The following is a 12,206-nucleotide window of genomic DNA, read 5'->3' as shown; positions in this document are numbered from 1 at the left end:
GAGAGGTCGCGGGGGTAGGCGGGCGGGCGGGTGGGCGGGGGGGGGCGGGTAGTGTGGTGTACGCGTGATCCATTTAATCGATGCATTTCGATCACCATCTCCCGGGGTTGCAGCACGTTTTTTAGTAATTGAGTCGCGCCGCACGATCGCGTCGAATAATTAGTCACTGATTCGTAGGTGTGGAAAAAACGGTGTGAAAACAGCGACTCGATATTTTCGAATTTTATCTCGTTCCAGAACTCGACTGGCTATTTTTTTTTTTTTTTTTTTTTTTTTTTTTTCCCCACCGGAGGGCGGCATATATCCGATATTTCTGTCGCGATATTTCGAACTGACTCGGCGCGCGAGCGTCAACTCTTCTCCTCCTTTCTCCTCCCGACAGATCGCGCCGAGCGTTTCGTCGTTTCGCCGACAATGCTCGCCGACACGCTGCGCGCCGTAATAAATGTAGGTGACGAACGCACTACGATTAATCAGCAGCCAATAGATAACCGTGAACGATATAACGTTGTGTTAAACAGTATCGTGTGAAGCATGTAAAATTACGCCACCCGGAGAGCCAACGTCGCTCGTTTCTCGTCGGACGTTTACACGGTCACGTAGGGCCCGTGTAAACTTGTTGAACGTGTTTGTACGCGAAGAGCGCTCGACACGGGGGAATGTACTGTATATTAGTGTAAATTTATATTTTTGGATGAAAACACAAAGGTAAAGCGAGCAGCGTGCGCCAGTCGCGTGCGCTGGATGGATCTTTCGGGCGCAGCCGGAGGGCGCTGCCGTATAATCGATCGCGCGAATGACGATGAACTTCAGTTTCGAGACGACCTCCCTTTCAATCTGCCAGTGCCACTTCCTTACGTTACGGACATTTCTCTATGCGTCTAACGTATAAAAGGGAAAGGAAATGCTCCGTCGACGTTCGATTGTAGACGCGTTTCTTTCGCGAAGTTTTCCATGAGACAAGACTCGTGTAGAATACCTTTTCCTTTCTTCTTCTTCTTCTTCTTTTCTTCCTTTGTTCTTTCTCTCTTTTTTGTTTTGTTTTTTTTTTTTTAGGGCGTTAGACTCGTGAAATATCTTATTTTGTTGTTTGTACGAAGGTGCCATATTATAATTTCGACTAGGGGAAGCGTGGAGGAAAAGAAACTGTCGGACGAAAGCGACACGAAGCGTCCAGAATTTCGTAGAATCCACGAAACGGCGCAGTCTCTGTTGGAATTTTTTAAGTACATAGTGCATGCAGATACGTCTCCTTCGAGACTCGGAAAAAATAACGCCGGATTATCGAATAGTCGAAAGATAAACGTGATAAACGCCGTACTGACAGCGCGCCCATCGCTACGATTATTCGAGGGAGCATTCTAAAATGTATTCAATACGCACGCGGTCGCGTCCACATCGCAAGGATTCTCCGCAGACAGACGCTGCACTTGCAACTCGCAACAGGCTGTGCATCTCGCGAGGAGGAGCGGATTAAAGTAATTCTCATTTATCACGTTACCTTTATGTGAGTCCGCGTTTGCACGTGGAAGTTTTGCGAAACCGAACGTTACCGCGCAATTTTATGCATGTGAAATTCGCGCCGGCGGAATTATGCTTTAATCGTTACACATCATGCAAACACACGCGCACGCGCACACACATACACACACACACACACACGCACGCACGCACGCACGCACGCACGCACACATAGATACACATACACAATCGACACGACGCGGAAGTGGTTACGCGACTTTCTTATTATCTGTAACAATACTACTAATAACGACTACAGTGTATGAGTATTAACAAATTTATTAATGAGAATAATATATTATTGCGACAGTAATCTATATATAAGTGTTGTGAATAATGAGATAATATTGTTGCTGTGATTAACTTTAAGATTGTAAGTAGTAGGAAATAGAACCACTGTTAGGTGTCACTGTCTCGACTCAATAAATGTTATTTCATTTTAACGCCAAATCATTATTCTTTATTCATAATGTTACAATACAAGTGCTCTTTGTCCTATATGTAAGCACTATACTATACGCGCTAGCTCTCACAAAGCAGCCGCATGAGAGAGAGAGAGAGAGAAAGATTACCGCTAATCTAATAAGCTAAAAAAAATTACAGTAGTGAAACACAGCTGTATTTCGGACACCACAAACGACGTTTCTCGTCCGCCTTGCAATAAAAAAAACGAGGCATTTTGCATATCGAGATATAAGTTCATTGCGGAGATATTAATCCAAGTGATAAAATGAAATAATTAAATATAAAATGCTCGATGTCGCGCCGTTACGCATCACCGTTAAAATCTCATGTTCTACTTAAATGAAATAAAAAAAAAAAACAAAAATTATTGCGTAATTTTACGCTACACTTAACGAGAATACCGCATTTCAATATTTGGCACGATCTAACATGACATTGTACATATATCATCATATATTTATATTTATACATATATTTACGGCATGACGCCGCTGACTGAAATATCGGATAAACTGAACTAACGTAAATGAGAAAAAGGGAAAGTGAACGGGGGGGAGTCGCTACAAATGATTATACACGCTCTTATTTATCCGTTCAAACCAATTGGATGATAAACCAGCGCGCAGCCGCGCGATTTCATTCACAGATTTACGTGAGAAGAAAGAGAGAGAAGGTAAGATATGTATCATCGGACTACAATTATACCGAACATCTTTCTCATATTATTCTTTGTTAATTGTTCTTGACGCGCGTCGTTGGCAAATTGCCAAAGGACTCAGAAAAGGAACTTTTACTTCGACGATCAACGTTTACCCATCTTATTCCACGTCTCATGAATATATCGGACGAATAGAAACATTTCGACGAATCTCGCGATGGAAAAATGGATTGAGTAATTTTATCAAGAACGATTTTCTACCAGGTAATCGTCATTGTCTTCTGTTATCCTTCCAGCCAGCTTCCGCCGGATAAAAGATATAAAATAGACCGTTCTCAATAAAATTACCTTCATTTTCCCCTGCGAAATATTCGCACTCGCTTCGAATATCGCAAAAACACTCATCCCTCCTTCCGCGATTCAGCAAAGTATTTTTAGGTGCGGTAATTGATATATGCATATTTTATTCGATCGTTCCTTTCACAACTGGCCAGCAAAGCTTGCCTCTCGCCGCTGATGGAAGGCTCGCTCATCTGAGCTAAAGTCATTTTAATCAGTCGTATCATTATCAGGACGATCCAGAGACCTATGAGAGCAAGGTCTGAAAGCAGGGAAGATGCAGTTAATATTTAGCGCAACCTTTCCGCGAACGAGGGCAAAGTGTCGCGAACGTACCTGCGGTCTGCACGGGCGGGTAGACAAAGGCCGAGTGAAAGCCAGGCACGGTGATCCTCCTGATCATGTTGATGATGATGTATTTCAAGTTGCCGCCGACGTAGTAATCGAGCGCGACGACGACAAAGTACGAGCCGAAAACAGCGCGTGTGATTATCTCGCCCAACTGGCACGTTATCAGCAGCAGTGACGCGACCGTGAGCACCAGGCTCGCGAAGAGCAACCAGAACGACCACTCGTGCTCCACGATGCAAAACATGTACGCTGCACGTCGAAGAACAGGAGAGAGAGAGAGAGAGAGAGAGAGGGGGGGAGAGGGAGAGAGAGAGAGGGAAAGAAAACGCTGAATTAGACACGAGAGTGATCACGCGTGGCAGTCGATAATTTCCGCGAGCGAACGGCCGCGAGGATCTCTCCCGTCGGATCCGATTCGCGGACGCTCCGGATGTTCGCCGTCACATCATAATCGACCGTTTTACGTCGACGAGCGGTCGGCCCGCAGAGTAAACAACGCGATCGCGATCATCTGTCGGCCGAGCCGGCCGAAGGGAAGGGGGTAGCGGAGCGGACCGACCCGCCGTCTAGTTGCGCATGCACGCACCGTGTAATCTAAATAGGTCCCGGCGCAGAATAAATACGGGGACACAATTAGGTAAATGCGAATCTTCCAAGCTGGTTATATCCGTGCCGTGGGAGTTCGCGCCGGCCGAGGGGAGAGACCGAGAGAGAGCGAGAGAGCGAGAGAGCGAGAGAGCGAGAGAGCGAGAGAGCGAGAGAGCGAGAGAGCGAGAGAGAGAGAGAGAGAGAGAGAGAGAGAGAGAGAGAGAGAGAGAGAGAGACGACGTCGCGGGCGCGAGCGCGAGCGCGTGTATGTGCACGCGTACAGCGCGCATTTTTGCGTCCGTGTTCAGCGAGGGTGGCGAAGGGTAGTCGCGCGGCGTTATGGTGAGAAAGGTGGGAGGCAACGTGAATGCGCCGTACCGCTTCTGCATGGGGGATTCAACGGGCGAGGTTTCCACATGAGCGGTCAGCATTGATAGAAGCTACGGGGAGAAACTGACTGTGCGCCTCTCATCCCTTCGCCAAACTCGAACTAACTTCGGAGTAGCGGCGGCGGTGGCGGCGACGGTGGTGGCTCCCATCCACAGCCCGCTCTATCCCTCCGCTTTTAAGCCTGGCTTTCATTATTTTCCTATAATTCGCAACAGCCCTTCGCGAACACCGCGGCGTGGAGAGGCTACCTACGTTTCCCTCCTGCGTTCCTTACCCTTTTCGCGCCCTGCGCTCTTCTCTCCTCCCTCTCCCCCCTCCCCCCACCCCCCCCGGCGCGGGGTGGCGCATTTCACGAAGCAGCAAGTCTCTGACTAGAGAGCAAATTGACTAGCACTCGTGAAGAAAGGAGGGAAAACAAATGCGAGCGTCATACATCTCTTCTTCGTTCGCCCTTTAGTGCTAGCAAGCTACTTGTAGTTTTATGAAACGCGCGCCCTCACCGTACCGTAACGTACGCGCGATACGTACCTGGAGCGTAGAGGTATGCGATGCATCCGCACAGGAATGCCAGCGGTAAGTTGGGGGGCAACAGGAACAATAGCTTGCTGAGTATCCCGCGCGAGATGCGCTGACACAGCGACAGGCACGCGGCAATGATGGCCGACGTCAAACCTATCAGGACGTTAGCTGGAAAAGACAACAGTCGTGTGTGAGAGAGGAGAGCGCATCTTTCCCAGATGAGGGTCAATGTATTTCGATACAGAAGGTGCCGTGGTCGTTACTTGCGGTTCCCGGGTCGCCGGCAGCCACCGCTATGGTGTAACCGATAAAACCACCCATCGCGAGATTCGGCAATGAATGATCCACGCAGGCGTAAATAGGTCTGTGTCCTATAATGACTGAGAGGACACCCAGGAACAGGACGATCGCGCAAACCACCATTGGGAATGTTTCATCTGAAAGAATGACGAGGTGAGATTGTGCGAACTTTTCTCAGAGGACGTTTACTACGGCCAATGGTTTCTCGGTGTCATGACGTTTAAGAATCTGGCGAAATCATCATTCCGCGAAAACAATTCGTATATTACGATATTAGTTTGCAGGTCTCTCTGACCTGAGAGAAAGAGAAAAAAAGGCACAACTTCACCGTCGCGAGATGCACTTCGGCCGGAAACGCGCAGCTTTTTAATCGCGACTTGCTATCCGACATATCATCACGCCGACGTAAACCTGGCCTTAAAAAAAGAGAAGCAGACACGAGAACGTACTTAAAACCTGACAACTCTTCGGGTAGAGCAGATAGCTGCAGCCGTACGAGAAGGTCGGGACGTAAGCCGAGGAGTAATTCCTGTAAGTGGCGACTACAGCATAAACGAATCCCGTGCCAGCGTACATACTGTAGATGCGTCTCATAGACGAAATCGTAGAGATAGGTGGTATCTACCAAGAAATATTTTTTCAATCACACACACATCCCCTAGTTTCTTTAAATTAGAAATATAACTGCTTAGCAAAAGACGCCTCTCCGCCCAATGTATCTTTTGTCGATAATGATGTTCCTTAATTTTCATCAATTCTCGTTCTCTCGGCGAGTGCATTTCCAATATTTTATTATTTTACAATTACTGCCGATTGTATTATAATAAGTGTGCATATACAAGGTGTCCGGAATCTTTTGGAAACGAAAAATTGTGAAGAATAATCAGATCAAACTGAGAAGAAAAGTCAAGTGCCATTTTGCAAAAATCGCAATGGGCGGTATTATTAAATTATTAATGATTGAAAACGATCACATCTAGAAGCTCTTTTAATTGATAACTTAAAAATTTGCGTATTTATTTGCAAAATGATAAAGGATTTTTTGTTCAGAATGACCTAATCTACAATTATATGACAGCTATTATGCCTTGCGACACGTTCAAGATTCAGGGTTCAAAGTTCTATATACTCATATCTATCGCCAGAATTCAATTATTAACTTAATAACTACCGCGACTTTTGCAAAATGGTACGTGACTTTTCTGCTCAGTTTGATCTGATTAATCTTCATAATTTTTCGTTTCCAAAAGATCTCGACCATTTTGAATGAAAAAGTTTTTTACCATTTTATAAATAAGTACGCGAATTTTCAAATTATCAATTAAAAGAATCTCTAGATATAGTCATTTTCAATTACTAACTTAATAACCACTGTGATTTTTGCAAAATGGTACATGACTTTTCTTCTCAAGTTGATCTGATTAATCCTCACAATTTTTCGTTTCCAAAAAATCTTGGCCATTCTGAATAAAAAAGTCCTTTATCATTTTATAAACAAGTACGCAAATTTTCAAGTTCATCAGTTAGAAGAACCTCTAGACGTGATCATTTTCAATTATTGACCTAGTAACTATTGCGATTTTTGCAAAATGACTTTTCTTGTCAGTTTGATCTGATTAATCTTCACAATTTTTCGTTTCCAAAAAATCCCGGGCACCCTGTAAAAAGGCAGGTTGACTCAGTGAAAGCAATGAAAATCAGTGTGATAGCGTTGAGGGGATCTTTAGTTCGTTATCAGAATTGAAATTTCACTCGTTCGTATTGTACAGGATGGGCCAGAATTCGTGGTACGACCAAGAAGGTGTAATCCTACGCCTCAAAGTAAATCGAAATGATTCAACAATTTTCCTCCGTCTTTGAGAAAAGTGAGGATGTTGTCTTCAGTGATCTGTCGACACGTGCCGGCGTATAGTTGACTGAAACTCGACAAAATTCGACCTCGTTAGAGGCCGCTGTGGTGATTTCCCTTAAGCGAAAATGCACCCGCTCGGACAAGTTATAACGAATGATTCCTTAATCATCAGCATTCAGACTTGCCATTCAGTTGTTGCGAGAATAACTGAAATTCTTAGGGAGAATGATTCTTTTCAGCTATCACGTGAAAATTGTGGTTCTGCCGACAGCGCAGACGACAGAATTAAGCGCAAGAAATCTTTCTGCTCGACTTGCATTGCACCCTGCTGAAATCATAGCAGCGGTCTGTAGCAAAATCGAACTTGTCGAATTTCGGTCAAGTGTGCGCGTATTCGACAGATTTTCAACTTCACACTTCCCGAAAACGAAATTCCAATCAGAGAGAAAGTTACCGGATCGTTTCGATTTACTCCGAGGCGTAGAATCACCTCCTCCTCGGCTGTAGCGTTGAATTCTGGCCCACCCTGTATAAGGCAAGCAAATGAGAGATACCTCGGTGCCATTTCGCACGATATCTCGCACCGTTAGCATGCTCGCAATCGCGTTGAAGTACGTCTCCGGCGTGAAGTCCTGCTTGGGCAGGTGAAGACGATACATACTGTGCCGCACCGGGTTCTTCTCGCAAGGAATCGGCGAGCCGCTAGCGGCGATCGCCATGGCTGGCTGCGTATCGACTATTATCATTTCATTCTCCATATGCAGCTTTTGATAAGGCGCAATTTCGATCTCGAATTCCATGTTACATCCGCCCGGTATCGGCGCTGTAGAAACAACAATCGAGCGAATGCACGACGCTGAATTCTCCCTCCCCCCCCCCTCTCTCTCTCTCTCTCTCTCTCTCTCTCTCTCTCTCTCTCTCTCGATAGTCTACTGGTTTCGCCACTATGCCCGCCGTCAAAAACAGTCGGCCATTCATTTCATTTGCGTACGACGGGTAATAGCGATTCGTCGCAAATTAAACGAACGCGCGTCTTGGTACGTTTCGCGATTTATCCGCGCGCGACACGACTATTTATTAGGTCTAGCAGTTAATCCTTTCCGACGAAATTTACACGGTTTAGAACAAAATTTGAAACTGAAATATTCTCCCGCTCTTTTGCGATTCTAAAATGTTGACATCTAACTTTTCGAAATGATATATGGTTTGGCGTTTGATGAACCTCGAATAATCGGTAGTGTTCACAATGACTATCAACAAAGAGTATATTCGATACGCGACGCATTTCGCATTTCTTTTAAATAAAAACGCTTTTGAAGCAGCCAAAGTGACTTGTGCTGCTCATGAGGAAAGCGCTGTGACCGATCGCACGTGCCGATGAAGCTGGTTTGAACGTTTTCAAAGTGGTAATTTTGATCTTCACGACCAACCACGCGCCGGTCAGCCGAAAAAATTTGAAGACGAGGAGTTGCAAAATTTGCTGAGTGAAAATACTGCACAAACACAACGAGAACTTGCTGAAGGGCTAAGCCAGAAAGTCACCTGCGTACGTTTACATCGTACGGGAGAGATACAGGAAGAAAGCGGATTCCACACGAGCTCATCATTGACAACAAAAATCGCCGATTGGCCACATGCGTTACCTTGCTCGCTAAACAACAAAAAAAGATTTTTTACACAAAACCGTAACTAGTGACGAAAAATGGATTATGTGTGAAAATCCTAAACGCACGAAGTCACGGGTAGACCCTGGTCAACCGACAACATCGACAGCAAAACCCAAACGTTTCGAAAAAAAAGTTCTTCTTTGTATATGATAAAACCAGAAGGGTGTGCTGTATTATGAGCTCTTGGAAAACCATTAAAGCAGAGATTTACCAAGAGCAACTAATACGTTTGAGCGATGCAATTGAGAAAAAAGGGCCATTTGCTGGACAAGGCAGCCGTAAAGTCACCCTGCCGCACAATGCTAAATCGCATACAGCAGAAGCCACAAAGGTAACCCATCTTACACTTCGGCTGGGAAGTTCTCCCACACGCAGCGTATTTTCCAGACTTGGCTTCATCAGATTCTCACTTGTTTCGGTCGATGCAACACATACTGTCTGATACACATTTTTCGACAGTTGACGACGTACGAAATTTCATCGATGGCTTTATGGTGTCAAAGCCATTAAGTTTCTATCGTGATGGGATTCGACAACTGCTCAATAAATGGCGCGAGGTCATCGCCAACAACGGGGAATATTTCATTGATTTTAATCTTGGTCTATTGACTTATAAAGATTAAAAATTGTCGAGAATCGGAAAGAATTAACTACTAGACCTTGTAATTTAGGAAAACGTGCGATTTTTCGGCCGTTATCGCGGATAATGTTGCCTTGCGATTGTCTTTATGTGTAATTAATTTTATATTATTGCAATTGGCGGACGTTGCGCAAAAAAACGCCACCGCGTCATTTATTTCGACCGAGGAGGAAGGCGTGACGAAAAAAGGCGACATTGTTGCTCGTTAATTAATATCATTCGTACTCACCCGTTCGACCGTACGGCACGATCACGAGCAGAGCATCGAGATCGTGCACGTTGTCGTGCGTTAGGAATACCTGCACTGGGCCTATTACATTGCGTGTTTTCAAGTACAGGCCAATATTTGATCCGAACAAACTTCCCCTCGACACTTTGTCGAGCAGCTTTTTGTCATATGCTAATGTGGCGTTGTACTGGTACGTATGAATTTGCAACACAACAAACGAAACATCCGGCGGAATGTCCGTTACGGTGATTGTCACACCGCTGTACGGAGGTAAATTTAGTCGCTTTTTAAACGAGTCATTCTCTTGGTAATTCAATAAGGAAGCTGTTATCGTGCCGTTATCTGCAATATATAATACATCTAATATTTATGCCAGTGAACAATTTTGTCACCATGTAACGCTCGAACTCGGCATTTCCGTGTATTATTTTGTATCTCGCAGATAAGCATGTTCACATGTCCACAAGTTCACACGCAGAGACGATTTAACCCGCATTCGCGGCTGGTTCCATGGTAACTTTTAATTAGGATCTAATGATTAAAAAAGAAAAAAGAAACATATCGCGCTCCAAGAGCGATAAGTAGAAGAAGGAGAAGCGTAAAAGCAAGAAAAAGAAGAAGCAACAGACGCGTAATCGTCGAGTAGCTAGCCGTTACGTGTAGCAAAAGTATACTTCCATATAAAGAGAAAAGAAAAACCAGGTCTCCTCTCTTTCGACAAACTAACGCCGATCAATCGCCGCATCCGTCGAACGCGGCTGACTGACACGTCGCGCGGAGGTATATGCATAAATATTGTTTATATAAGCCATTCGTAGAGCCTCACTGGATATTGAGGTTATGTACGCTTACCGAGTTTGATGGTCGCATTTTCTAACGCCACTGTCGTCGCGATACCTACAAGTAACGGCAGGGCTAATAGAAGCGTAACGGCGCCTCGCCTCATACCGGCGTGTCTCTACACGTCGCGTGTGCAGCGGAGAAAAAAACGGCAGAGGAAGACGTATTTAACTCGCTCAGGCGACAGCCCGAGCGTACAGCCGATGGCAGATCACTACTGATCAGCACGGCGAGCAACAGCTGTCACTTGACACTCGGCTACGCAGTACGCACTCGTATGTGCGGCCGGCACGGCGGTACGCGACTAGCGCCGTCTCGCTCTCTCCATTCATACAGCGAGCGGCGTCGCTGTGTCGCTGTCTCGCTCGCGCCTGCATTCACACGACGAGGCGAGAGCGCGGTGCGAGCTTGGCGAGGCGGCCGCGCGGCGGCGCGCCAGTCCACCCAAGATGGCCACGCTGGATCAATGAAACGCGAGTAATCGTAGTGAAAACACAAATTGACAAGTGTGCGGGCGAACATCGCGGCCTGATCGCGGTGTAAATGGACCATGGGCAAGGACCAGGAGCTGCTCGAGGCAGCGAGGAGCGGCAACGTCACCGTGGTCGAGAAGATTCTCGGTCAGCGAGCCAAAAGGAGTGGTCCACTGGCAAGGTGGGTGTCACCGTAGCGAGGAGCTTGACACTTTTGCTCGCCGCTGCGCTGCCTTTCCTCTTTGTATCGGGGTCGTTTTCTCATTCCCGGCTGCGTTCGCCGTTGACGCTCGTTTCCACGCTTGCTGCGTGAAAACCGACGCCTCACTCTCGCCGGACTCGTCGGCTACAGGCACGGCCGTCTCTCGCTCGCGCATTCGATTATCGAACCGCCGTAGCACGTCGTGCTCGTTGTGCTCCGTTTCGACGTGCTCCGATTCGCGTCTCGCCGATAAGCTTCGCCTTCGCGAGGATCCCCGTCGGCCCACGTACGCGGTTTGTCCGCTTTCGTCATTTTCTCCGCGCGGCGAGCGTTGTCGAGGCTCCTCTCTCTCTCTCTCTCTCTCTCTCTCTCTCTCTCTCTTTCTCTCCCCTTTCGGTGCGCGAGAGATGGAGGTTAAACGGACTCTACTCTCGCTGTGAATGAGCACTCGTGTCGTTTCGTCCCCTTTTCTCTTTCCTTTTGTCTCATCGGCGCTTCTTACGATAATCCGCTCATGCTCGATCGGACGTGCCGCGCGCCGTGTCGTCGTTCGATTAATCCCTCCGCGCCTCCGTCGCGATTGACCGCTCGACAGGATTTCCGCCGTTAATTCTACCGTTAATTACACGAATCATTGCGCGCGGTTTCCACCTTTAAAGCCGCTCCGCGAGCGCGGCCGCGTTATCGGGATTCCTGCTCCGATTTCCTGCGTCGACGACCGGCGTTTTACATCGTTTCGCGTTTATTACGTCTGATATATATATATATATATATATATGTATGTACACGTAAATAATTTAATACACGTCCAGCGCAGCGCGAGCGCCGCAATTCGAACGGGATCTCTTCGTTTATGATCCGCCGAATTACATTTTCATCACTGTCATTAGATCGATCGTGAATCGAAGGCAAAAACGAGCGATGCCGAGTGACCGAGTCGCGGTAGTCCGTTATCGGTAGTCATACACGCTGTTATGCCGGTTGCTGCGTTGTTGTTGGACTTGCGTATCAACTATTCACCGTCATTTCACCGTGACCATGAATCACACGGAACGCACATACACATACACACGTGAATGTACACGCTCGGTGGCACTGCATGTGGAGGCGTTGATAGCCAGCAATGAGCATGTGTGCTGCCAATCATCCAAATAATACATACGCAACGCATT

General features: G+C 46.6%; 2 protein-coding genes across 3 annotated transcripts in view; one reads left to right on the top strand and one right to left on the bottom strand.

Annotated features, from left to right (window-relative positions):
- Nucleotides 1-2,331: 2,331 nt before the first annotated feature.
- On the bottom strand, nt 2,332-10,649 carry LOC105180588 (transmembrane 7 superfamily member 3). The gene is made up of 8 exons (XM_011136751.3): nt 10,372-10,649; nt 9,520-9,861; nt 7,538-7,806; nt 5,581-5,752; nt 5,095-5,268; nt 4,841-4,999; nt 3,320-3,583; nt 2,332-3,245 (listed from the first exon to the last, which is right to left on the bottom strand). The coding sequence occupies exons 1-8, from the start codon at nt 10,463-10,465 to the stop codon at nt 3,079-3,081; spliced, it is 1,641 nt and encodes a 546-aa protein (XP_011135053.1). The 5' UTR covers nt 10,466-10,649; the 3' UTR covers nt 2,332-3,078.
- Nucleotides 10,650-10,734: 85 nt separating this feature from the next.
- Nucleotides 10,735-12,206, top strand: part of LOC105180587 (uncharacterized) — a 63,769-nt gene continuing 62,297 nt past the window's right edge. For both annotated transcript variants that reach the window (XM_025307216.1, XM_025307215.1), the window contains exon 1: nt 10,735-11,013. In XM_025307216.1, the coding sequence (XP_025163001.1) occupies nt 10,910-11,013 (104 nt within the window). In that variant the 5' untranslated portion in view covers nt 10,735-10,909. The remainder of the gene's footprint in view (nt 11,014-12,206) is intronic.

The sequence above is a fragment of the Harpegnathos saltator genome, unplaced genomic scaffold, assembly GCF_003227715.2.
Source record: "Harpegnathos saltator strain DR-91 unplaced genomic scaffold, Hsal_v8.6 scaffold839, whole genome shotgun sequence".
Classification (NCBI taxonomy): Eukaryota; Metazoa; Arthropoda; class Insecta; order Hymenoptera; family Formicidae; genus Harpegnathos; species Harpegnathos saltator.
This window is presented reverse-complemented; position numbering and strand designations above follow the sequence as displayed.

Excerpts from the sequence above, each read along its gene's own strand:
- LOC105180588 (XM_011136751.3), bottom strand. The coding sequence starts at position 10,465 with ATGAGGCGAGGCGCCGTTACGCTTCTATTAGCCCTGCCGTTACTTGTA. Across the intron at positions 3,584-4,840 it reads CGCATACCTCTACGCTCCAG|CGTACATGTTTTGCATCGTG; the intron begins GTACGTATCGCG and ends TTCGACGTGCAG. Across the intron at positions 3,246-3,319 it reads CCCGCCCGTGCAGACCGCAG|ACCTTGCTCTCATAGGTCTC; the intron begins GTACGTTCGCGA and ends CCCTGCTTTCAG.